Genomic DNA, 25,336 nt, shown 5'->3' with positions numbered 1-25,336 from the left:
GCGTATGCACCGCCGGCCCAGGGAGGAGGAGGTGTGACGGGCAGCCACAAAGCCGGTGAGCCGTAGAAGATGCGGACGTCGGACGGCAGCAGCGCTGGCCATCGTTGAGTCTTCAAGCTATGCGACGGCTGCAAGTTGCAGCTGCGAGCCTGCGACCCGTAGCAACGCCCGAGATTCCCCTGTTTGCAAAGATGAGCCACCGGGAGACGTACTATCACTTGTTAATATTTGACAACAACTGCAATCGCACCACAGACGCAAACGCTCATATCACTATTAGATATAGTTGTACCAGTGACGAACAACTTTCGTCATCGTGAACGTCAAATTCGTCACAAAATACGAATTAGTAACAAAATTGAGTTCGTAAAAAAATGGAGCGTGAAGTTTGTACCACCGAATTGGTGAAAAACATCACAGTGCATCAATAACAAACAAACGCCCGTCATAGAACCGGTAGTTGCATATTCTAGGTTGCCAACATTCACTCTCGTGATCTATCCGAAGATCGTTTACTTTGAACAATAAAAGCTCATCACACAAAGCCAATAATAAGTTATCATTGTCGACTGTACAGGGTGCAGACAAATAACAACGTATAGAAAATGTTACAAAGAATAGAACGAATTCAGCCAATGTTTAGCCAAGCCACCTTGCTTTTATCTACCGTACCTCTTCAGAAAGAATAGGGGTTAAACTCTTTTTTAAAAAAAATAGCACAGCTACTAGACACGTTATGTACATTTGATGTCCTGTTTAGCGAGTGGCTGGTTGCTCTGGCAAGGCTCGACTCGCCTTCCCGAGCGAGGACTTGGAGCTAGCAGAGCACTCGGATGGAGCTCGAGCTTGCCTGCTACTCGGCCCTGCCCTGGCAATGTTTGGGCGCCTTTCCCTTTCCTGCCGCCGCGAGCGAGCGAATTCGGCTCGCCCGGCGGCCTCGCGAGGACTGGCACTGCCTCGCGCGTCGGCAACGAGGCGAGGTGTGAGGTAGCCTGCTGCCGGGAGCCGAGCGCGCCGCGCTTGGCCTCCCGGGCCACGGCCTTCGCCCACAGCTTGAGCTTCTCCTCGACGTCCTCCCGGTGGCTCCGGCGCCGCCCCTCGCCGCGGTGGGCGGCCTCCTCGCGCCCGAACGCCAGCACCATGTCCGCCGGCACCACCGTCTCCAGGAACGCCTCGAACGCCCGCAGGTGCTCCGGCGGCGCGTCATCTTCTTCTTGGTCGTCGACGCAGTACCGCGCCCAGTCGGCGCCCGCCATCGCCAGCGCCTCCGTGGACGGCCTGCCCATGCTTTTCAACTTCTTCTCCGTATGTAGTGTAGCTTCCTCTTCCTCCACCTCTCGTCGTCGACTTCTTCAGCAGAGGATGCCGTACGACGTTGGCTGTACCGTACCGAGCTGCATGGACGATCTGTGTATTTATAGGAGGCGGTTGATTAGCCAAGACTCCTAGAGGTGGTCAAGTATAAAGCGTGATTTGACTGCCAAGATGCGAGAGTACGGGGTCGATTTCTTGTCCTAACAATCGAGGGGCGAATCCCGATCGACCCCGACCCGACCGGGGGTGGTGTCAGTCACGGGCCGGGGTACGTGCTGGTGGTGCGTACGTGCGGAGGACTGAGGACTTGGAACTTTCGTTACAGAATCCGGGCTGCATGCGGCCTCGGTTCGCCTCTCCGTTTCAGTTTCCGGCCGTGGTTCATGTGAGCTCCATCCGCAGCTCTGACCGGCACACGTGACTAGATCGCCTCTGGGTTCGTTCATACGTGCGGACGTCACGCTTGGGTGCGCGTAGCACACGGTCACGTCGTCTTGGTCGTCCGAAGTGGGTCTCGTTCCTGTACGCGCAGACCGTCTACTATTCTCAGCTGCCAGCTTCTTGGGGCGTGATCGTATAGTACGTGCCAACACGTGCGGGGATACGCATTATACGGTGCACATGTCCCGATATATTCAGGGCTTTAGCAGGATTTCAGTGTGCGCGTACGCGCCCGCGCGCGCATGGAACACCGAACATGGATGCATCATGCATGGGACGTACGGTGTCGATAGATCAACTGGGCTACATTCGTGTGAACATAATCTAGGTTTGACTGTTTACTCGGAGGACATATATACGACAACTTGCAGTGTACGGATCGAGCAGTCATCCAAGTAATCCATGACTGTTGAAGCTGGCTCGTGCTGTTGTGTGCTAGGCTCGGGAATTCATGCTGGATCATCAGATATAGGGCCTTTGCAGGGCTTCACCGACGATTTCTCCACCGGCTTCACGTGAAGTCCTGCCAAACAGTAAGGTGGAGAATGGCTCCGTCTGAGGAGCTCTGCAAAACCCATTTACTGAAGCGATTCGGGGGAGCTGGAGCCAACAATAGCGGCTCCCCGCGGCTCCACCCTAGGCCTGCAGGCACAAGTACGCAAATACCCCTAAGGTTCACAAGAATCACATCGAAAATATCATCATCTCCCAAGTCCCAATCCTCCCGCACCTGCCTGTGGCTGACTGGCCATGGGGACATGGCTTACCGGCCTCTTCCTGTTGTGCCGGCAGCGAGCACGCAGGGCGGGTTCCCACAGCCGGCGAGCGCAGTCGCTCAGGGGAAGCTAAGCCTAGCGGCCGGCGGCCGGCCAACGGGGCCACGGGAGGACGAATGCAGGGGAGGTTGGACACAACGACCGCCTGGCGTAGCCGCGTGGGGGAGGCATGGCGCAGAGGAGGAAGCAAGGCCAGAGGGTGCGGGCGCAGGCCTGGTGGGGCTCGACGGCACCGACGGCGCGAGGGAGCAGGCGAGGTAGGGGCGGTGGTGCTGGCGTGGAGCGGACGATGGCACTGGCGTGGGGACAGAGAGCAAGTGGATAAAGAAAGAGAGAGAATGGGGAGGAAAGAAGAATAAAAGAGGAAGGAAGGGGAAAAAGAAGAAAAAGAAATATAGGAGGAAAAGAGGAAAAAATAAAGAAAAAAAAGCTAAGGGTAGTGTGGATATTTTACACTGTTCCCTTTTAAATGGACGTGAGAAGTTATTTTGTTAAATTTTTCCAATCAAACAAGCTAGAGCTAAAAATACCGTTCCAGAAAAAAAAAAGTTACAGTCAAAACCGTTTTAGCCACCACAAGCCTGCAGTAGAAAAATATCATACATCAGAGTACGACCAACACACGTGACTCGCCGCTTGCCTTCGTCTTACGTGCGGACGTCACGCTCGGGTACGTAGCACACGGTCACGTCTACGTCGCCCGTGCGCGCCTCTCGTTGGGGCCTTGTACGCAGATCGTCTACTATTCTCATGTTCTTCGTACCGTACGTGCGCACACGTGCCAATATATATACCCAGGTTTTCAATGCGCGCACGCATGCATCGGCGTCGATCCATAATCTGGGCTGGTTGATGAAAGTCACCGCACCTTCGTGCGTGTGAACACAAGCTAGGTTTGACTGTTGACCCAGGGGATACGACAAACTTGCATGCAGTCATCCAACTATCCAAGCAGTTTACGACTGCTGGAGCTGGCCCGTGCTGTCGTGTGCTAGGCTAGGCTCGAGAATTCAGGCTGGGACATCCAGATGTTGCAAATGTCAGACATCGCAAGTGGACGTGGATCCCGTATCAGTTTCACGAGTTTACTAGCTTTTCTCCCTGAGAAAAGGAACTGTCTGTCTAAAGCGGTTTCCAAAAGGAAGATATTTAGGGGGTGTTTGGCTCACGGACTAAAATTTAGTCGTGTCACGTCAAATGTTTAGATACTAATTAGGAATATTAAAATAATCTAACTACAAAACTAATTACACAAATGAAGATTACTTCGTAAGATGAATCCTAATTAGTCCATGATTTGATAATGTGGTGCTATAGTAACCATTTGTTAATAATGATGGATTCATTATACTTAATAGATTCGTCCCGCGAATTAGCATGGGTTCTGCAATTAATTTTATAATTAATTCATATTTAATTATTTTAATTAACATCTGAACATTCGATGTGATATGACTAAACTTTAGGATTCAAACGGCCCCCTTGTTCTAGAAAGATTGCATTCGATCCTTCTGAGTTCAGACGCAGCGAGCACTGGGCCGGCCTGCTCACAACGTGAGCTCTCCAATCACCCCCCGTTCCGACCGAGTTCCGACTCTTCTGAGCCGGCTGCCTGCCTCCGTGCCGGTCCAGCAAGTTGAATCTGAGCCCATCACGAGTTGCCCGCTTCCTCAGTCTACCATTCCGCAAGCTGCAGGTTAACCTTCCACATATAACCAAACCACTACATCAGCCATATTGTGTTCTAGTCTGCTAAGTTTAAATGCAATTTTGACAGAGATGCATCCAAAGTAAATGGAAGGTTGATTTTGCATTGTATCCTTTCATGTTACAGATCTCTAAGAAAACAAAAAGAAATGTAGAATAAGCCGCTGTTGCAAGAGAAAAACACTGCAAATATCAAAGTGGGTGGCGTTTAGTTTACAACCTACAGTATCATCAGATTGGTTTCTTGCAAGACATCCCCCATAGCTGCCAACTGAAAAGCTGAAGCTACCCTTTAAAAAACACTGCCACGTACACTGGACCATGCGAACCATAGGTGATGGGAGCGAGCAGAGTAGAGCAGCAGCAACTAGGCCTCGTTTAGTTCCCTAAAATCCCAACTTTAGCACTATGCAAAAAGAAAATTTCCCATCACATCAAACTTGCGATATATGCATGGAGTACTAAATATAGACGAAATAAAAAACTAATTGCACAGTTTTGTTGTACTCTGCGAGACGAATCTTTTGAGCCTAATTAGTCAATGTTTGGACAATAATTCACAAATAGAAACGAAACGCTACAGTATACTACAGTGCTAGCACAGTTAATTTTGGCTGTCCAAAATCGGCAACTAAACAAGACCCTTTGCTCTTCTTGATGGCGTCTCCAAGCTCTTCTTTGACCACGCCAGGTTGTCCATTAACTAGTCTATTGCCTTGGTTACATTTTTTTCCATAGGAAAAGAAGAATCTACAGAAGATTCTATCATTGTGCATGCTAGAAACGAAGCAAACAGCTTTGTCACATCCGACATGCAAAATCAGCACAGCTTTCAGCTTCATTCAGTTAGAAGGGGAAAATGCTATTTGCATATAATGTCTACACAGAATATATGGTAAACCTGTGAGCCGTATTGCCCTTGATCATATAACCCAAGGCCTCAAAATCTTTCTGGCTGGTGTAAAAGGTTCTGTTAGGTTAACTATGCAGTTGCATAGCCACACAATAAAGGGGTCTGATAGGGATGCTCATGGATACTAGGATATTTGTACGCATTTTGAGAATATGCAATCTCGGAAAATATGCAGTCTTTACTCTTTACCCTTCTGGACATTTGGAACACAAGCATAAGCTTGTACGAGTATCTTCCTGGGTAAGAGAGTTAACAGCACAATGACTGTCTATCTATTTCTACAAAGGCTGACAATTAACAGAAGCTGGATTAGCTAACTGCTAAGTCCTGTTGCAAACTAATAATAAGTAACCACTCTGAGAGAATTATTCCTTACATATAATATAACTGACAGTGACACATTTTAACTTTACCTGGAACAATTAGTAACTTCTACAGTTCATCATGTAACTCACAGCAAAGTAGTAAAAAGAGGAAACCATGCAGCCCAAGCTATGTTGCCTTCAGAAGAAAATAACTGGTGCTGAAAAAAGAAAGCAATAGCTGCTGTTGCATGTGGATCAATGGAATAGAAGTTACCAGGTCCCTGTAGATGCAGAGCCATAATTTCCAGAGTTAGGGATCATAGTAATAGCCTGTGCTATGCTATAGTAGTAACTGCGCAGAAAATGAAAAGAAATACAGTCAAACACATGCGAGCTGTGACATTACAGCAGTCAGTGTCTCTGTTTAATTATTTTCAAAAGAAAGTAAAAACTGAAGAAAAACGGCATAGAAACAACCAACACCTACCCTGAAGAAAGAATAAACATAGTCTAGGTCCACGCTTCCATTATCGGCTTCTGCAAGAACAGGACAATAATATTTCTGAATTAAAAAGTAACAGTTGTGAAAAAGAAAAGAGGGAATGTGATGGCTTTCAAAAATATAGAAATAGAGCCAGAGATGAGAATTTACTCTCCACACGACCACACCTGAGGTTCCCGGAGCGTCCTGAGGGACTGGCCCACGTTTCGAACCTAGACCTACAGCATTGGCATCCGAACTACGATTAAGAGCAACTTTAAAAGGTTGCTAATCTTATCCCTAATATCTTTTTAGGAAAAAAAACTCCAACAGTCCACCTAAAATTCCCCAAAAGATTGGCGACGTGAAAAAACACCCCTCGCCCTGTATACTTTCACGACGCATCTTCCCCAATCCGCTGTGGTGGAACCGCCCAAATTAACTTGGCTAAAGCACACTTAAATCGCCTAACACGCAATCATGTACTTTAAGCAAGTCAACTTGGTCGTCCATCAGATTTCATCCAATAAACCATTTAACTCAGGATCGAGAAAGCAAGACTCACATGAAGGTGAGTGGTTACAGAGACTACAACAGTCTATCCAGATAAACAAGTGCATCAAATTATTACAACATCAAGTTCAAAATTCAAACATAGTTTGCGGAGTTTTCAAACACCAGAAATAAATAAGCGGAAGCTTGACATCGTTGCATGATATCATGACGAAGTCAGTCATGACATCAATGGCCCCTGTCCTCGCCGTCCGAGGATGGATAGCACTTGGCTGTCCAACCCGGAGGAAGTTGGGTAGGCTAAGTAAGACTAGCACCCAAAACAACAGCAAACCTGAAAAAGATAGCCACAAGCAAGGCTGAGTATACTAATACTCAACAAGGCTTACTCGTCAGGTGGTAACTACTCCACCGACTCCTAGACATGCAAGGCTTTTTGGCTGAGGGGTTTGTTTTGCCAAAAGCATCTAAAGTAGATCCTTACTTTCAAGTTTTAGCATCAGGTTCTAGTTGATTAACCATTCTACGTAAGCAACATGATCTAATCAAGCAAAGTTATCAAGACAAATTAAGTACAGACATCAATATTATCATCATACTGTTCCACTTGTTACTCAGTGCAGCATAGCGATCAAGTAGTCCCAAACTGTGAGAGGCAGACGAATCGATTCGAATTTATTAACCATGCATGGCGAACCTAATCCCACGACATCCACGCACCGCGAAGGGTCACTTTATTTATCAGCCGTTCCCATCAAGTCCCATACCCGTGTCGAGCCCACTTCCCTTGGTACAAGGCTCCATAGACCCGGCCTTTGCCGTTCTATGACCGCACTTGTCACCACATGCGGCCGAAGGGAACTTCATTCCAGAGATAGTGGAACGATCTGCTCATGTTCCGGTTCAATAGGTATTAGGCTTCCCCATCCCATACTAGGTATGAGATTAGTACTTTCAAACACTTGATCACGAACACTATCACATCTCGACCTTAGTCCAATTTCATGTAGATAGACGGGGCAAACCACCGAGTACCGAACATAAGCCCGGTCCCGTCCATCGTCCTTATAGTTGCAACATAAGGAACGCAATCAACTCCTATAACTCGCGAGTGACAGGCCCCGTCCATCATCCTTATAGTTGCAACATAAGGAAAGTAATCAACTCCTATAACTCGCGAGTGACAGGCAATTACCGAGTCCTATTAAGCATTGCAACTACTTGACTTAATATAGTAGTGTTTATTACTGTAACAACCAAGCTTAATTAATCCATGTTTAAATCCTAAATAAAGTCATTAGAACATAAAGAAGAAGAACCTTGACAGTAGTGAAGGCAAGTGAAAGGACACTTTTGCCCCTTCCAAGATAACCCGCTGTTTAAGCAGTAACTTAAATATTTGATTAAGAACTTAAAAATCTGTCCAACTAAAAGTTGTAGAACTCAACTTTTCTGACAACTTTTATTTTTGGTATTTTGCTTGAATCTGAGCAGAAGCCCTTCTAAAACTCGAAGTACAAATCTGTGTTAATTTTAAGAAAATCAGACAAAGTCCCAACTTTAGGGCTCTGTATTTTGAAATTTCTAATATGAACTCAAGCTGAGATCCATATCAAAGTTTTAGAGCTTAGAGACCTTAACAAATTTAATTGAAGGAGTAAGTTCTAAATCTGCCACGAAAGCCTTCAAAACCCAGGTCAAAGCCAACTAGTTCGGTGAACCCAGCTCTCTTTGGCAATTCCGGCCAAGTCTGGAAAACAGCCTAACCTGGCACCTTAGCGTGGGTTTATCTCTTAAAAGTTGAAAAGAACATCAGAAAAACCTTTTACAAGAGTTTGAGAACTAAGCTTATACAACAACTTTGTCAATTGGACTCTAGTCCAATTCACCCCCAAAGCTTTTCAAAACTGCACCTCAAGTCAGCCAAAGACCTTGAAAATAGCCAACCGGCTAATTTTTTCGAAGTCCCAAAAATCGGCGTTCCTTCAAACTAAACTTTGGTGCTTTGTATCTCTGAATCTACCGCGATTTGAGGACTACAACTTTTGTAAAGGGGGTTAAGGTTGCGTAGTTCAAAGTTTTGGAGTAATCGCGCTTGGAAATCGACCCGGGGAAGGATCCCGCGAATCCTTTGGCTCAGGGCACGCGCGCCGCGCACTCCCGAGCACCACCACCACGTGGCACGGCCTCACCAGCGAAGCCGCCTCGTCCTGTCGCCGGCCGCGACAGGATGGGTCGACGCACCTCGCTCCCCAGTCGCGTGCGACATCACCCTGCCGCTCCTCTGCTCCATCTCATCTCGCCCGAGGCCTTGCCAGCCATGCCAGGCGCTCTGCCCGCGGATGCGCTGCTGTCCTGACCACTCCATGGCCCAAGCCGGTTGCCGCTGCGCCCGGCGCTGCCTCACACCCCGTGCGCGATCCACTCCACCAGGATCTCCAGCCGCGCCCCGACGCTCCTCGCCTCTCCCATCAAGACCTACTAGGCGCTCTCCCCGCTCGTGCCCCGCGACGCCACCGCCTCCACCAACCGCCGCCCCAGCCGCGACAGCTCCTCCCTGCCTTGCCAGTGACGCCTGCCGGCAAAGCCAATGTTGCCGCGCACGCTTGCGTCGTTTTTCCCGTGCCTGTCGTCTCGCTTGCCGTGCCCCTCTTTCCCCTCTGTCCGCCAATGGCGTCGTTGCCATTAATGGTCGCGACAGCACGTGCCCCGCTCTCCTCCGGCTCACCGGCCAGCTGCGATCCCCGGCACCTATATAAACCCCGCCGGCACTACCGCGCTCCCCTTCACCTCTCTCTTCGCTCCAGCTGACCCCGTCCAGAACCACACCCGCTCGCCAAGCTCCGCCACCACAAGCTCCTCTACTCCATGCTCACATGCTGCCGCGCGAGCTTACCCTGGAGCTCCCCCTTCCGCTCAACCCCGCAACTCGCCGACACCACCAGCCACTTCGCCTCTCTCTCGCGCAGCTCTTGAGCCGGCTTGTTGCCCGCGAAGAGTGCCACCGCCGCCGGAACACCGCCGGACTTCGCCGCCACACGAAGCTTCCCGCCCTTCAACCGTTCTGCCCCAACCGAGCCTCCCCATCGCCCCCAACTTCTTCAAACCGACCCAAGGTGAGCCTGTAAGCCTTCCCGGCCCCTTACCGCCCCAAGGACACCGGCGAGTCACCAGAATTTTGGCTGACCACTGCTGCCCGCGCCCAATGTCCTGATTGCGATTGAGAAAGTTGAATCAGGGGCTTTAGTGCTAAAATATGGAACCTTTGCGCGATTAAACCCTAGACCTAGGGGCTAGACCGTAAGTTTTCCACAGTTTATCTTTTTATATCGGCAGAATATATGTTTAACCTTGAAAAATTCACCAAAATTTGTGGAAAATTTAGAAAAATATCAAACCAATTTTGCTAGACTCAGTTTAAAGAGTAGTTTTTAATAAAAATACTTTTGGCATATGTCACTGCTTGAATTAATGTTATGTGTTTTAATTATTGTTTAAGCAATTTAAATCATAACAAATTGTAGAAAAATGCTAGAAAGTTAAATCCAACTCTCAAGTCTTTGTTTGAGATAGTAGAAGCTTGGAAAAATTATTTGGAGCCCAACTCAGATGTTTAATACTCTGTTTAAGTTTTGTCATGAAAATCTAAGTTTGTTTTGCCTTTTTGCATAACAATTAAACCAAAATTGAGAAAAATATGAAACCTTTTGGAATAAGTCAGTGGTGTAAGGTAATTTGTGGGAAAAATATGGAAGCAACCAGAAATAGAAAGAGGTACCACTTTCCTGTTTATGGAATAATAAATAAGGTAAATGTATAGAAAAAGATGCCCTTCGCTAAAAATCATGAGAAATTCACCAGAGGCTCTATTTCACCCCTATAACTCACTGTTAATATTTCATGACCAGTTTCATTAAGGTTTCTGCTATAAAAATGTTTAAGTATAAGCTACCTTAAGGTAATAAAGGTAATATTGGAAGAGATATAAAAGAACATTCAGAAAAAGGATAACTTTCCGATCTAAAGTTTAATAAAAGTAAGTGCTTATATGTACACAATCGCCATCAAATCCACCCCCAGCTTGTAGCACACCCCACCTTCCTCGTGTAGATAAAGCAAGTATAAAATCTTGTTTAGGTGAATGTGGCCCTAATATAACTTCTTCTTCAACACTAACTCGTGTTTTACGTCCTATGAGCAAGTTGGGAATATTAACTTGATGCATTGCATTTCGTGTAGAGCTGAACCTTGCTGACAGGACTTACGAGATTCACCCGGCGCCAGAAGAAGGAGCCGTAGCTGAGCTGCAGCCCGTCGGCTTGAGCCCGAGCAAGCCGAAGACCTATTTGCTACCTCCCCGCATGAAGGCAAGCCCCGGAGCATAAATTCCTATGTTTAATTACTCACAATATATTGGTTGTTTTGATTGGGCATTTACGTTTCTAGGAATTGATTGAAACCATAGATGCATGAATATAGTGCCCCTTGATCTGAACACTAGTATAAGTAGTCGAGTAGTTGCAATGCTTAATAGGACTCGGTAAAAGTCGAGTGATTGACTGTCACTCGCGAGTTATAGGAGTTGTTTGCTTACTTTTTGTTACAATCATAAGGACGATGGACGGGTAGGGCTCTGTGAACTATTTTGGTGGTCAGTGGATTGCCCCGTCTGTCTACATGAAATTGGACTAAGGTCGAGATGTGATAGTGTTCGTGATCAAGTGTTTGAAAGTACTAATCTCATACCTAGTATGGGATGGGGAAGCCTAGTACCTGATTGAACCGGAATGTGAGCGGATCGTTCCACTGTCTCTGGAATGGAGTTCCCCTGCGGCCGCATGTGGTGACAAGTGCGGTCATAGAACGGTAGAGGCCGGTCTATGGAGCCTTGTACCAAGGGAAGTGGGCCCGACACGGGTCTGGAAATTGATGGGGACAACCGACAAGGGAAGCGACCCTTCATGATGCGCGGATGTCGTGAGATTAGGTTCACCATGCATGGTTAAGAAATTCGAATTGATTCGTCTGCCTCTCACAGTTTGGGACTACTTGATCCCTATGCTACACTGAGTAAGAATGGAACTTGATGATGATCTTAATATTGATGCTTGTCATAAATTGCTTGGAAACTATGCTTGTTTAGTATAGTTGCTAACTTAGATGGGTAAATGAATTTAGAATTGGTGGCTAAAATATTGAAAGTAAGGACCTAAACTAGTTGCTTTTTGGCAAAAACAAAACTCTCAGCCAAAAAGCCTTGCATGTCTAGAAGTTGGTGGAGTAGTTATGTGGCGGATCCACTTTGGATCTACTGGGTTAGACATGATTTGGCCGCCTGATATGCGACACTCATGCCTAAGCCGAGTAAACATGATGTGCCGTCGGATTCTCCTCCGATTTAACCACTTGAACAGGACCGATTTAGCAGACTCACACGAAGGTGAGCGGTTCCAGAGAGTACAACAAGTCCACCTAAGTGTTAACAAATTAACCACTGGATTTTAGTTGCGAAAGGAATATCAGAGTTTTACAAGCTTTCGGAAAACAACAGAAGGTAAAACACTAGCGGAAGCAATCGTCGGGGTCGGATGTCCTGGTGAGGCCAGCCGGGACATCACTTATCTCTCTCCTCGCCGTCCGAGGAGGGATCCCACTCGACCGTCCAGCCCGGCGGGAGCTGGGGCGGCCAAGCGCCACCAAGAGAGGGGTCGGGAGCAACAACTTCACCTGAAAAACAGGAGCCACAACAGGGCTGAGCTACTAAGCTCAACAAGACTTAACCGATAGGAGTAAAACTACTCCACACTTCTAGACATGCAGGGCTTTCTGGCTGAGGGGTTTGTTTGCCAAAAGCACTAAGTAAAACCCTATTTTCAAGTTTTAGCTCCGATTCTAAGTTCGTTAACCAGTCTAGGTTTTGCAACCTATTCTAAGTAATCATAGAGCCAAACAAGGTATGTGTATCAACAAAACCATATCATTATCAAATTTCTCCTTTACTCAGGGCGACATAGCGATCAAGCAATCTCAAACTGTAAGAGGCAGACGAATCGATTCGAGTTCTTTAACCATGCATGGTGAACCTAGCCTCACGACATCCACGCACCCGGAGGTCGCTTCCTGTGTCGACCGTCCCCATCAATCCCCTAACCCGTGTCGGGCCCATTTCCTTTGGTGCAAGGTTCCACAGACCCGGCCTCTGTCGTTCTGTGACCACGCATGCCACCACATGCGGCATCCAGCAGGGGAAACTCCGTTCCAAGAACAATGGGGCGACCGCTCACGTCTAGGTTCAATCTGGTACTAGGCTTCCTCATCCCATACTAAGTATGAGGCTAGTACTTTCAAACACTTGATCACGAACACCACCACTGTCGGGCCTTAGCAAGTTTTCATAGACAGACGGGGCAACCATCCGTCCACCAAAGAGTTACCAAAACCCTGCCCCGTCCATCGTCCTTATAGTTATAACAGACGGTAGACATGCAACTCCTACAACTCGCGAGTGACCGGGAATCACTCGGCTTTTACCGTCTCCTAGTTAAGCAATGCAACTACTCTGTCCAACAGCTAGTGCTCAGATCATGGGGATACTAGGTCATGCATCTAGGGTTTCAAACAACTCCTATACATAAATGCACAAACATGTTACAGAAGGCGTGCGCAAGTTTGGAAAACAACGTAGGGTTTTCATGCAACCGGGGCTTGCCTTCGAGCAAAGAGGAAGAGAACTGCTCGACTTCGGGGGCGACTTCGGCTTCAGCGGGCAGGAGCTCAGCTACAGCTTCGTCTTTTGACGCTGGGTGTAGCTTGTAGAAGCCATCGGCGAGGCGTAGCTCTACACGAATGCAATGCAAGAGTTAGTCAGAGACGGTTATTTTAATAGCAACACTTGCTCGCCTGAGCCCAGAAACTCGCGACAATGAGTAGGAGGGTGGGGAGGTTCAAGAGAGCTGGTGAAGATCAAAAGGCAAGGGTCAGAAAGGAACTTATGATCTGATCCTTGAACTAGAGGATGTGGTATACTAGGGATCCTCCGACGCGAGCGCGGAAGGGTTCCTAAGTTTTACACATACACCCTCGGGTTGAAGAAAAAGATCACAGCTGAGCCCTCGGGCGAGGCGGATAAGGGTCGGCGGTACAGATAGGGTCGGGCGAGATGGAGCCGGGGTCGGGCGAAGCGGACTGGGGTCGGCAGCTTACCTTCTTCCTACCAGGAAAGCTTGGGGTCGGGAAGAAGCAGACTTGGGCGGAGGGACTAAGGCTTTGAACAACGGCTAAGACTGGCAGTGCTCCGGCGGCGGTGCTTCTTGTGGATCACAAGTGAGCTTTTACACAGCACGGAGGAGCAAGCGGTTGGGTGGCTTGGGGAAAACTGAGGGAAGCCGAGGGGAGAGTTCCTCAAGAACTTTAGGGTGTGGTGCTAGGAGCTTGAGCAGGGAGCAAGAGAAAGGCTGAAGGCAACAATGGCGGAGGGAACTCCGGCGGGCTTGCGCATTCCTTTATATAGCTGCTGGAACGGGGAAGGGAAGCGGCGCGGGAGAGAGAAGGGGAGCGGCGCGAAGGCCGGGGAGAAGCAATGGAGTGCTCTGCCGGGGCGGCGATTGAGCGAAGGGGGCGGTGGTGCAGGACTTGGGGATGACGCCAGCGGTCATTGGGCTCTGTCGTCAGGGCGGCGCAGGAGCGGGTATGCCGGTGGTTGAGATTTGGCGGAGGCGGACGTCGTCGTGCGGAAGATTTGATAGAAACGACTGGTTAAACGGCGCTAGAATCGAGGACGCACAGGTGAAAAGACATGCAGCCACGGGCGCGTGGGCGAGCGCGGAGCAACTGATTGTCGGGCGGCTTCTGGCAGGACGGGGGAAAAGAGCTGTCGCTGCCGTGGTCGGGGTTGGCGATGGGGGAATCGTCGTGTAGCGGAGACCAGGCGGCGCGACTGAGATCGAAGTGACGGAAAAGACGGGCGACATCGGGCTCTGCGGCCGGGATCTGGCGGTGTGATGATGGGCGCGGGAGGCGAGGCGTTGCAGAAAGGTTGCAGAGGGGCTTCCGCCGCCATTGGGGAAGGGGGCGCGAGAATCCATCCGGTCGCGAGCCAGAGACAAAACTGAGCGGCGGGCGTCGGAGAAGATGAGCCACGCGGCGGGGAGACTCTGAAGCGGGCATGCAACTCGAGTGCGCCTGTCGCGGAAGATCTGGGGGAAAAAGATCTCGCGGGTCCACCGGCGGATAGAACGGACGTTTGAGGAAGACTTAGAAGGATCTGACGGTGAGCTGAGTTCGCCGGGGTCGGGATCGGAGCGAAGCGGGGAGGGGTCGGGTCTCAAGGGTCGGGACCGGGTGGAAGGCTGAGCACTCAGGCACGGCAAAACAAGGCAGATGACCAGGGCTAGGATTAAGGTTAACCCGAAAGATTAGGGCCCGGTCGTCACAAGTTACCACCTGTCGGTTAAGTCTTGTTGAGCATAGTTGCTTAGCCTTGCTTGTGGCACATCTTTTCAGGTGATGTTGATACCCCTAAGCTCGCTGCAAGTGGTACTTGGCCTACCCAACTTCCTCTTGGTTGGACGGTTGAGTGGGATCCCTCCTCGGACGGCCAGGATAGGGATAATTGATGTCATGATCGGCTTCTTCATGATATCATGCAACGACGTTTAGCTTCCGCTTATTTATTCTGTCGCTTGAAAACTTTGCAAACATTGTTGAATTTTGAACTTGATGTTGTAATAAATTGTTGCACTTGTTTAATCTGGATGGACTGTTGTAATCTCTGTAACTACTCGCCTTCGAGCGAGTCTTGCTTTCTCGATCCTGAGTTATGTGGTTTATCGGATGAATCCGACGGACGACCAACTTGACTTGTTTAAATACATGATTACGTGTTAAGAGACTTAAGTGTGCTTTAGCCATGTTAATTTGGGTGGTTCCACCACAGCTGGTAGCAGAGCAGGTTAGCAGGACAGAGAAGACAATAGATCCTAAACACCTTTTCTATATAAAAACTTGCAAGAAATTTATTTGAAAAATCCGTACGATCGTTAAGGATGAACTTAGTGCAAGAAGCCCTAGGGGAATTTTGGGTTATTTAAGGTGGCTATTTGCTATTGGTTATTCGTACTGACCTCCAGCACTTTCGCCCACGTGTATTATACGTGCATAGAGTTCCGCATCGCGAGTATGCGAGGGGTGATAGGAAGTTCTATTCAAAAGAACCTATCATCACGGTTGTTTTCACCCATGTTTATTATACGTGCGCAAGGATCCGTATGATGATTCATGCGAAGGGTGGTATGGTTCGATTCCAACGAGCCTATCATCACGGTTGTTCGCCCACGTTTATGATACGTGCTCATGATTCCGCATCACGAGTATGCAAAGGGTTATATGGTTCTATTCAAAGGGACCTATTTCCACGGTTGTTGCACTGTCCATGCAGTGTTAAACGCATGGGTGCTATTTCTATAGCGAACGGTAATGAATAAGGATGCTTTCATGAGTGCTGGCATGAAAGGTTCAAGTTATATTGTGTTTTTCTGCAGGTACACTACCACGTTCGCGTAGGAGAACGATATTAGAAACCCGACTAGTTATTATAGGGACCGACGTAACTGTTGCCTTGCCACCGGCACTAACCATGTAAGTCCAAAACTTTTGGCAATTTTTTTGGATGAGAGGATGAGGTAGGTCGTGCACGCATCATGAAATAAAATCTGTGAAACCGAGCAGTTAAATCAATCTCACTCATGTGTTTAAAGTTTTACCCACGTTAAGGATTTAGACAGTTGAGTTCTTGCTTTCACAATAAGGTGGTTCTAGACTTTTTAGAAAGATTAGCAAACCATGCACAACTTCGTTATAAACACCACAAGCTAATTTTAAAGTTAACCAGGTCAAACATCACATAGAAGACATCTCTGTCCAGATTAGGACAGATTCTATCATTCCACTTCACAAGCTCATAACTGGAGATTTAGACCACCAAAAGGGGTTATCTTTAACAATTTGGAAGTCTCATGAAAATACCTACACTTATTCTATTATCTCCAATACATGATTCAAATCTTAGCTAAGTCAAACAACACAATCATTCAGACTTGTACATAAAGCACACAAAACCTGACAATAAACTTTTAAAATCTATAGCTTCTAAACCATCAGGATTATGGTCATGAAAATTTAACACAAGCTATATTATGAAGTTACCTACAACTTTTATATTTACCACAGTTACAGAAAATATCATTTGCATCATGAAAACATTTGCACCACAAAAGTATACATGCAGTCAAATTTGAGAAGGTAGCATATTGTTGGTTTTCACGTGTTTCTCCTAACAGAGATTTCATACCTATCATTCAAGGGATCAAACAAACATCCATATAGCTCAACTACATTTCACAAGGTTGGTGTAATTAAAGTAGCATCTCATGGCTTAGGAATATGCCTATTTGTTATTAACTTTCATTAACTTCCATAGAATGACATGTATATATATTATTTTTAGTGCCATTTGAGAACAACTAGTTTGGGGCTGATATTTTTATGAGTAGTAGATGCTACCAAAACATGGCTACTGTACAAATTTCACATGCTCAGGGTTTATAATTTAATTGCTATGAAAAAGACAAATTGCTCTTGCAAGAAAGCATGTAAAAGAAAGATAATTCTAAAGATAATTATTTTCTATAAACAAATAGCCATATTATATATTGTTATGGTAGAAAAGCATCATACAAAGGTAGTGGAACCATATTTTCTATTTTTAAACACTTCTAATACTCATAAATCATATAACAAGCATTAAACAAGTTAAATTAATAACTAAGTCGTACATGCACGATTAAATATGTAATTTTTACCACAGTGCAAGAGCATCATTTATAGACTACAATAAAAAGTTCACAGAAATTGGAGCAACAAAACTTTAGATATGAAAATGACAAGCAAAACAATCTAAAAATTGCTATTTATCAAAATTAAATCAAAACATGATAAAAACTGTGCACAACTAGCATGTTTAATATTTTTCTTAGCTAGAGAGTATCATCACAATACTAACACAACTAGAATCACAATTTTTGGACTTCTAGAACTCAAGACATGCATCTAACCAACTTAAAAGGATTTCTAAAAGCACTTTGTAAGAATAAATAAAAAACATCAGAAACTTTCTACTAACACATATCATATTATGACTCTACTGCATATTTATGCTCACAAGGATTCCAAAACATCTTCATTTTCTATTTTACGATATTTCTACAATTTACTACGAATTTCCAAAGTTTCAGCCTTTTTAGATCTAGAAAATAAAGAAAACCGAGGCAAACTTGCAATCTAGCCCATGGATCTACGGGTTAATTGCGCAAAAGTCCCTGAAACTTCCCCATAACCCCCTATCTTTTCTTCTTCTTCTCCACTCAACTCCCTCATGCACAGATAGACAGCCACGGTCTAGAACGGAACCAAAACTGGCCATGGCCTTGGGTCGAAGGTGGGGGAAAGAGAAGGGGTGGCTTGGGGAGGGAGAGGGGCGGCGCACGGGGCCAAGGAGGTGCTCACTAGCGGCGTGGCGATGAGGAAGAAGGGGCAGCGCAGGGAGTAACAGCATAGGAATGGGGTGGATGGGCGCTTGCTGTGGACGGGGTCGCCCGGCGAGGGAGGGAGCCCGGGAAGGGGCAAAATGGATGCGCGTCGTCGAGGAGGCGTCGTGGCTGTGAGGAATCGACCGAAGACTCGCTCACGGCGGTGGATTTCGTTGGCGAAGGTTGGGGAAAACTTAGAGCTTTGGCACTGTAATGGAGATGGAGGAAGGGAAGCCTGTGCTCGGCTTAAATAGGAGGGAGAAGGAGTAGATAAGAACGGGCGGAGTGACTCACCCACGGGCGCAGCCATTGGAGGGGAGGGGAGCTCCGGTGGGCGCCGGCTAGGTTGCGCCAGAGCTCTACACACCAACGGGCGTTCGTCCTGGTGACGAGGAAAGAGAAGGCGACCTGACGAGTGGGCCCGACCAAGACATAAAATGTGCCAACTTTGCTCCCTTATTTGACATAGCTGCAGGTGTTCAAAACATTTCACAAAAATACTTGTTGGAAAGATAAAATCATCAAGAATCCAACGCAATAGGAATCAACTCCAAAGCTGTTATGGTTTGCACACAATTGACAAAATAAAACAGCTAAAATTGAACTTTAAATGAATTTTTAACCCAAGCAAACATCTCTGAAAATTTGGTAAAAATATTTTAAAATCACTAAATGGTGTCTAATATTTAAATAAAATAATTGGGGGCACAGCTGTATGGAAGAAATTGGGGTTCATTCATAAATTTGATTTTTCACCAATAAAAGACGAATTTCTGGACACTAAACAATGCATGGCCGAAATATTCATTTATGCACAAATGATGCTCATGACAGCCTACTATGCACAAAAATATGTTCATGGGGATTAAATATGCAAGATGATGCTCGTGATGCATGTCGTGGCGAAGGTGTCGTGCATAACATGTGTTTTCTCAGAAATTTGAATTAGGCGGTTGAATCTCCAGAAGTGAAAGTTTGAGGACAAGGTATGCGCTATAAGTTTCATAAAGGCCACATACGAGAAACTCGATGGGCTTGGAAGTTGGATGGTGGGATCTTTGGTAGAGCATCGGCCAAAGCTGTTTTGGAGTTGGATTTGAAATTTGACCGATTGTTTACTTGATTTTGGAACACTCTCTGCTCATTTTCAAGAAAAGTGCAATTTAGAAAGGTTGCTCAAGTTGAAAAGTTCTACCACTTTTATATTAGCCAATGTTTAAGTCCTTATTTAAAATTTATTTTTATTTGCTTCACAAGTTATTCTCAACAGGAGGGAGTTTTTAACACTTGTTTCAAAATCTGAGGTGTTTTTGGACCTTAACCCTCAGTAATTTGGAGTTAGTTTTGATTTTCTTCTTAATCACCCCATTGATTATTTGATTTAGGTTCTTAATTACTCGGGCTGTCACATCCGCGCACCCCGTCCTCTTTCCCGCACGTGTTTTTTTCCGGGCGCACGCACCAGGGCGCCGCCCGCGCTCGTCAGCCCCATTGCCGAGGACCCTGCCCCCTGCCACCTGGTTCCTCGGTGCCCCCATGTTGAGACGCTACTCCTCAACTCCGCTAAACGTCCCCTGTCCAATCCGATCACCACCGTCAATAGGCCGCTGCCTAGGTTGCCGACGGCGCTCGCCTAGCCTGAAGTCCCCGCGAGCTTCCTCCATGGAGCTTGCCCGCACGCGTCCGGACCTCGGGAAGGAGGGGGAGAGGCGGCGAGGAGGACGGCCGCCACCCCCTCGAGCTCCTTCCATGGCCAAATCGACAAGCCGCTAGCCCTCAAGCTCCCTCCACGGCCGAATCAATGAATCGAGCTCCAAATCAGGTAAATGGAGCCTTGAATTGACTTGTGAAGCTCCAAATCCCCAATCTACTCTCCTCGTCATGCCTCTGGTGACACTTCCTCTTAATTTTCCTTGACGCAAACACCGCTGACGCAGCTGCCTCCCAATCGATGTCGTCGACCAGCACGCACGCTTGAGGAAGAGGGCTCAGACACGCATGCTTGAGAAGGAGGGCCGACCACCATAGCTCTCCTCCTGGGTTCTCTTTGATCAATTTCAGTTAATTACGCAGCTTAGTTGCCATTAATGATCAGGGCTCTTCCATTAAGCGCCACCAATCAATCCCTCATTCATCCAACATGTTTTTTGAGTTTTTCTGAGAAAACAAGATTTCATTTGGTTTTTCTCTCACCAAGACACCAACTTGATGCCTTTCTGAATCATGATGTCTGAAACGTGCTTGTTGTGTTGCCATCCTGCAGCAAGAAGTGACGCCACTCACCTCTGGCCGGCTCTCGCACAGCAGCCCCCACCCCTCGCACAACAGTGATGTGATCGTGCAATTCAGAAGAATCATAAATTATGATCGCGAGGGGGAGGTGCATGTGTGAGGGCTAATGGGCCCAATACGATGACATGGCCTGTTTTGAAATATTTGGGGGGGGGGGGCTAGTTTTTAGCATTCTGCTGTGGGCTGATATGTTTTTTGGAGAAAAAATTTTTAGCATAGCCCCCAATACCTCGTTTTGGGGAAGAATTTTTTGGGAAACTCTTGGAATTGCTCTGATATCTTTGTTTTCATCATCACCAAACATGTCAAGGGTACTGTCATCATCATTAAATGCACATTTAATGATGATGTGAGCAGTAGCTGTCATCATTAAATGTATGTGTGTGTATGTGTGTATGTATGTATAGTCATATTGTGTTGTGTTGTGTTGTACTCTTTACTTGTACACCAAGCCTTCTTGGCTATATATATGAAAGGTCACTTCCCTCCTAGGGTGTGTGGTGTTTTCCTATCTTCTATCTCTCTACATGGTATCATGAGTCCGGGTTCCACCTTGATTCCCCCTCCCCGGTCCTCTGCCTTAAGCCGCCAGCCCTTCATGGCTCATGCAAAACCTCCGCACCCACCAAATCGTCGCCGCCTCCTCCCTTGGCCGCGATCCCCCCCCTGATCGCATATAATCTGATCGGGTCTCCTACCACCGCCTCCTCTACCTATTCCCCTGATCGCATATCCTATTGCCCAGGGATTCCTATTGTTGTATGTCAGTCACATCCACCCAATAATCGACTACAACCGCCTCCTCTCCGTCGTTCGCTATGTCTTCACCGAGCACCACCAGAGATTCTGTCGGCCCCTCTTTGTCAAGTCCTACGCCACCATCGCCGTCAAGACTCATGTTCCCATGATTCTTGATCTGCATAACTCCAACTTCACCCAAGTGGTCCTCCTTCCATGCCATGTGCGGCAAGTTTGGCCTCCTGCCGCACATAGATGGCACGGCTCCTGCATGGCGCACCGACCCAGCCTGGGATTAGGCAGACTACTGCATGCGTAGCTGGCTGTTCGGGTCTATCTCTGATGCTGTTCTCGACCTCGCCATGAACAACACAGACCCAACAGCCCGCCAGCTGTGGGTCGCCATCGACAATCTCTACCAGGCGAACAAGGCCCCTCGTGCCATCTACCTGAGCCACAAATTTCATTCGATGTCTCAGGGAGATCTCTCCATCAATGACTACTGACCGCATGAAGACCGCCGCTAACGCCCTCCGTGACGTTGACCATCCCGTCAGCGAGCCAACTCTCATCATCAACTTGCTGCGCGACCTCAACAAATGCTACTCCAACACTGCCGACAACATCGTCGGGTCGCCAAACCTAACCTTCGCTGCCGCCCGCAACCAACTTGTTCTCAAGGAATTGCGGCTAGCAAACAAGGAGAAGGTCACAGCAGCCACGGCCCTGGTCGCCTCCGGCTCCTCCTCTTCCTGTGGCTCGGCTGGCTGCCGCTTAGGCTCCAGCAAGGGCGACGGGCAGCCATAGTAGCCGCGTTCCAATGGCCAGAAGCGCAATAACAATAAGAAGAACGGCAAGCACAATAACAATGGTGGACAATAGAATCATGCCTCTGGTCCCCCTGCTGGTCTGTGGGTGTGCATCTCTCCATGGGCTGCGCATCAGGGTGGCTAGGGTTGGGGCACTCCTTCTGGTGGCAATGGTGGCAGTTCCTCCTGGGGTGGTTCCTCAGGTGGACACGGTGGTGGCTCCTCCTAGAGCAGTTCTTCTGGTGGCCAAGGCTGGCGCAACCAGGGCCTGCTCAGCTCCCCTCCATAGGCCCACATGGCGTTTGCCCCGCTCCACGTCTCTGCTCCAGCCCAATCTTTGGATCAGGCCGGCCTGATCGCTACCCTGCAGCAAATGTAGATGCAGGGCGTCTCTTCCTAGGTCCTCAACACCTGAGCCTCCTCCCACATGCCATCATCTGATGGTTTACTACTGCATTGCTTCCCACCTTCTCATTCTTCCATTATAGTAGGCAATGGCACTATTATTCCCGTTACGTCTCGAGGTCACTCCATCCTACCCACCACAATGTCTAATTTTGATCTCAACAACATTCTTATCATTCCTTCCATCATTCAAAATTTACTTTCGGTTCACCAATTTACTCACGATAATCGTTGTTTGATCGAATTGACACCTTGGGTTTCTCTGTTAAGGACCTCCGGATGCGACGCATGATTCTTCGCTGCAATAGTGACGGGCTTCTACACCCTTCCATCGGCCACCTCCACCACCGGTCACACCCTACTCGTTGTGTTGTCTTTCCTATGACACGAACGTCTTGGTCATCCGGGTTCAGCAGTCCTCAGTGTTCTCAATAAGCAAGACCTCATTTCCTGTAATAAAGTAGACAAGTATCTTTGCCATTCTTGTCAGCTAGGTAAACACAAACATCTACCCTTCCATACTTCAGTTTCTAATACTGCTGCCCCTTTTGAGCTCATTCATTTTGATGTCTGGACCTCACTTGTTACTAGCATATCGGGCTTTTCTTATTATTTGGTGGTTTTTGATGATTACATGCACTGCTGGTGGACTTTTCCTCTACTATGCAAATCTGATGTGCATCAACACATAGTTGATTTTATTTCATACGCTTACACACAGTTTGGCCTTCCCACGAAGTGTGTTCAGGCTGATAATGGCACTGAATTTGTTAACAATGCCACCGTGATGCTCCTGGCCTCTCGTGGCATCCTGTTGTGCCTCACTTGCCCTTATACCTCTTCGTAGAACCGCAAAGCCGAACATGTGCTTTGTACTCTTAACAATTCTGTGCACACGCTCTTGCTCCATGCTTCCATGCCGTCCACATACTGGGCTGAGGGTCTTGATGTAGCTACATACTTGATAAATCAGCGTCCATCCTCCTCCATAGGCAACGAGGTCTCCTACACCCGTTTGCACTGTAGCCCCCCTTCATATAGTCACCTGCGTATTTTTTGGTGTTTATGCTATCCTAACCTGCAGGCCACAACCTCACACAAGCTTTCGCCTCTCTCCACTGCTTGCATCTTCCTCGGGTAGCCCTCCTATCACAAGGGGTAGAGATGCCTTGACCTAACCACTCACCACATCATCATATCACGACACGTGGTCTTCGATGAGTCCCCCTTCCCTTTTGCGGCTGACCCAGCACGTCGTCCTTTGATTTTTTTCTCGATGATGTCGTGGATACTGTGCCTTGTGCTACTAACCCTGCAGATGCACCACTCTCCGGCTCCGGGCACCCCACTGTGGTAGCTCCGTCCTTCCCGGACATTGAGCAGCCGCCTGCCTTCAACACCCTCTGGTCCAGGCAGGTGTGGTTCCGTGCCCCTGCCAGGACCACCCGTCGATGTTTCGCCCAACGCTATGGCGCAAAAACCTCCACCAGCTCCTTCCAGGCCAGGCGGGCGTGGTCTAGTACCCCCGTCAGCCCTGCTACCATGACGCTATAGCAGTTGTCGGTGTTTTAGACTGACAACCCGCCTAGGGGGTCCCCTAGGTGGTCTTTTATGCGGTAAGGATCGTCGAGAATCAAGGAATCAATGGTGACGCAAGGAACACGATTTAGACAAGTTCGGGTTGCTAGATCGCGTAATACCCTACGCCCTGTGTGTTTGTTTGTATTGATCTTGGATGAACTGAGTCGTTCTGTTTGAGGGGGGGTCCCTGCCTGCCCTTATATGCACGGGAGGGCAGGGTTACAAGTCCGAGTCCTAGCCGAGTACAATTATAGAGTTCTACTCGGTTATGGCCCGAGTAGTTTTCCATACACATACTTGACTAGTCCGAGTGGGATACACCTATACCCTTGTCTTGATCATATCCGAGTACGTCCCTTAGTGGGCCATCCAGGGTCTACTCGTGGGCCTGGGATGCATGCCTGACAAGCCCCCGAGTACTTTGTAGTCACGCGCCACAGTCTCGAGTATTGTGGGCACTATCCGAGTAGTTCGTCGTAGAGGTAGCACTGTCGAAAGTGCTCGAGTACTGTCGCGTGGATGGAAGGTACTCTTCTTTGCTCCTTTGAGTTGCTTCTGCTCTGAGAATTTTTTATATGGTAGTGCGATGACAATCGCACTCCATATGGAGTAGCCCCCGAGCCTTAGGTTGAGTCGAAGAGTCAGGCTTAGGGTCAAATCCTGCTTCTTGGCTGTTTTACCCTTGGAAGTCTAAAAAGAAAATTCTGACCATCGGGTACGGTACCCGCAGCCCCCGAGCACTTAGGCGATTTTTGTCGTTGTAGTGGTCAAAAACCCGTTGAAAAGAGTGGCCGTTGGGTGTTTAAGGCAATGAATCTGCTTAAAATCCGTTCGTTGCGTAACTGACGCTTAGAATCCGGAGGTGGCAGAGTTATAACTGGAGGGCCCCCTTTCGGTTAGGTTTATGCCCCACTGTAGTAGATCTGTTTCTCTTCTTCCCCCGCCTTTCCATTCCAGTTTTCCTCCGCCATGATTCTCTAGCGCCACCGCCACCGCCACCGTTGCTGCTCCTCTGAGAGAGGTTCGAGGTTGAGTGTATTTTGCTGTGAGTGAAGCCAGCGGATGCGCACCAAGAAGATGGGGAAGAAAACCGAGAAGGTCCAAGGCAAGGCTCCAGCGGCGGGCAAGGTGAAGTCCAAGAAGGGGAAGGAACTGGTGCTGCCGGCGCCGAAGGTGGGGCCGACGAACCAGACTGTGCCGCCACCGCCTGGAGCGACGTGGCAGCATTCGGTGATGAAGGAGGAGGCCGTCCAGGCGCTAGCCGTTCCAAGCTTCTGCAGACGAAGGAGGTACTCGAGTGGTGCCCTGCATTTGCGAATGCGTGGCAGTTCGAGGAACACCCCAACGAGACGGTGATGCTTGCACACTTCGTGGAGAGGGGGTTGGCAGTGCCCACCTCCGACTTCTTCAGAGGTATCCTCGAGTATTATAAGCTTCAACTTGTTCACTTGAACCCGAATGGTGTACTGCATATGT

General features: G+C 48.0%; 1 protein-coding gene across 1 annotated transcript; it reads right to left on the bottom strand.

The window, feature by feature from the left end:
• Positions 1-214: 214 nt before the first annotated feature.
• Positions 215-23,655, bottom strand: LOC101777532. The gene is made up of 3 exons (XM_004959359.2): positions 23,591-23,655; positions 954-1,350; positions 215-238 (listed from the first exon to the last, which is right to left on the bottom strand). Exons 1-3 carry the CDS (start codon positions 23,653-23,655, stop codon positions 215-217), a joined length of 486 nt encoding a protein of 161 aa, XP_004959416.2.
• Between the last annotated feature and the right edge of the window lie 1,681 nt (positions 23,656-25,336).

This window comes from Setaria italica, chromosome II (assembly GCF_000263155.2).
Source record: "Setaria italica strain Yugu1 chromosome II, Setaria_italica_v2.0, whole genome shotgun sequence".
Taxonomy (NCBI): Eukaryota; Viridiplantae; Streptophyta; class Magnoliopsida; order Poales; family Poaceae; genus Setaria; species Setaria italica.
Note: the sequence above shows the minus strand (reverse complement) of the source record. Positions and strands in the feature narration are given on the sequence as shown.

Bases quoted from the DNA above. Each gene is read 5' to 3' on its own strand.
- LOC101777532 (XM_004959359.2), bottom strand. From the start codon at position 23,655: ATGTCCGGGAAGGACGGAGCTACCACAGTGGGGTGCCCGGAGCCGGAG. The intron at 1,351-23,590 runs GTTAGTAGCACA...CCTCTGCTGAAG, and splicing joins GAGAGTGGTGCATCTGCAGG to AAGTCGACGACGAGAGGTGG. The intron at 239-953 runs GTGCCAGTCCTC...GTGCGATTGCAG, and splicing joins CGTTGCCGACGCGCGAGGCA to TTGTTGTCAAATATTAACAA.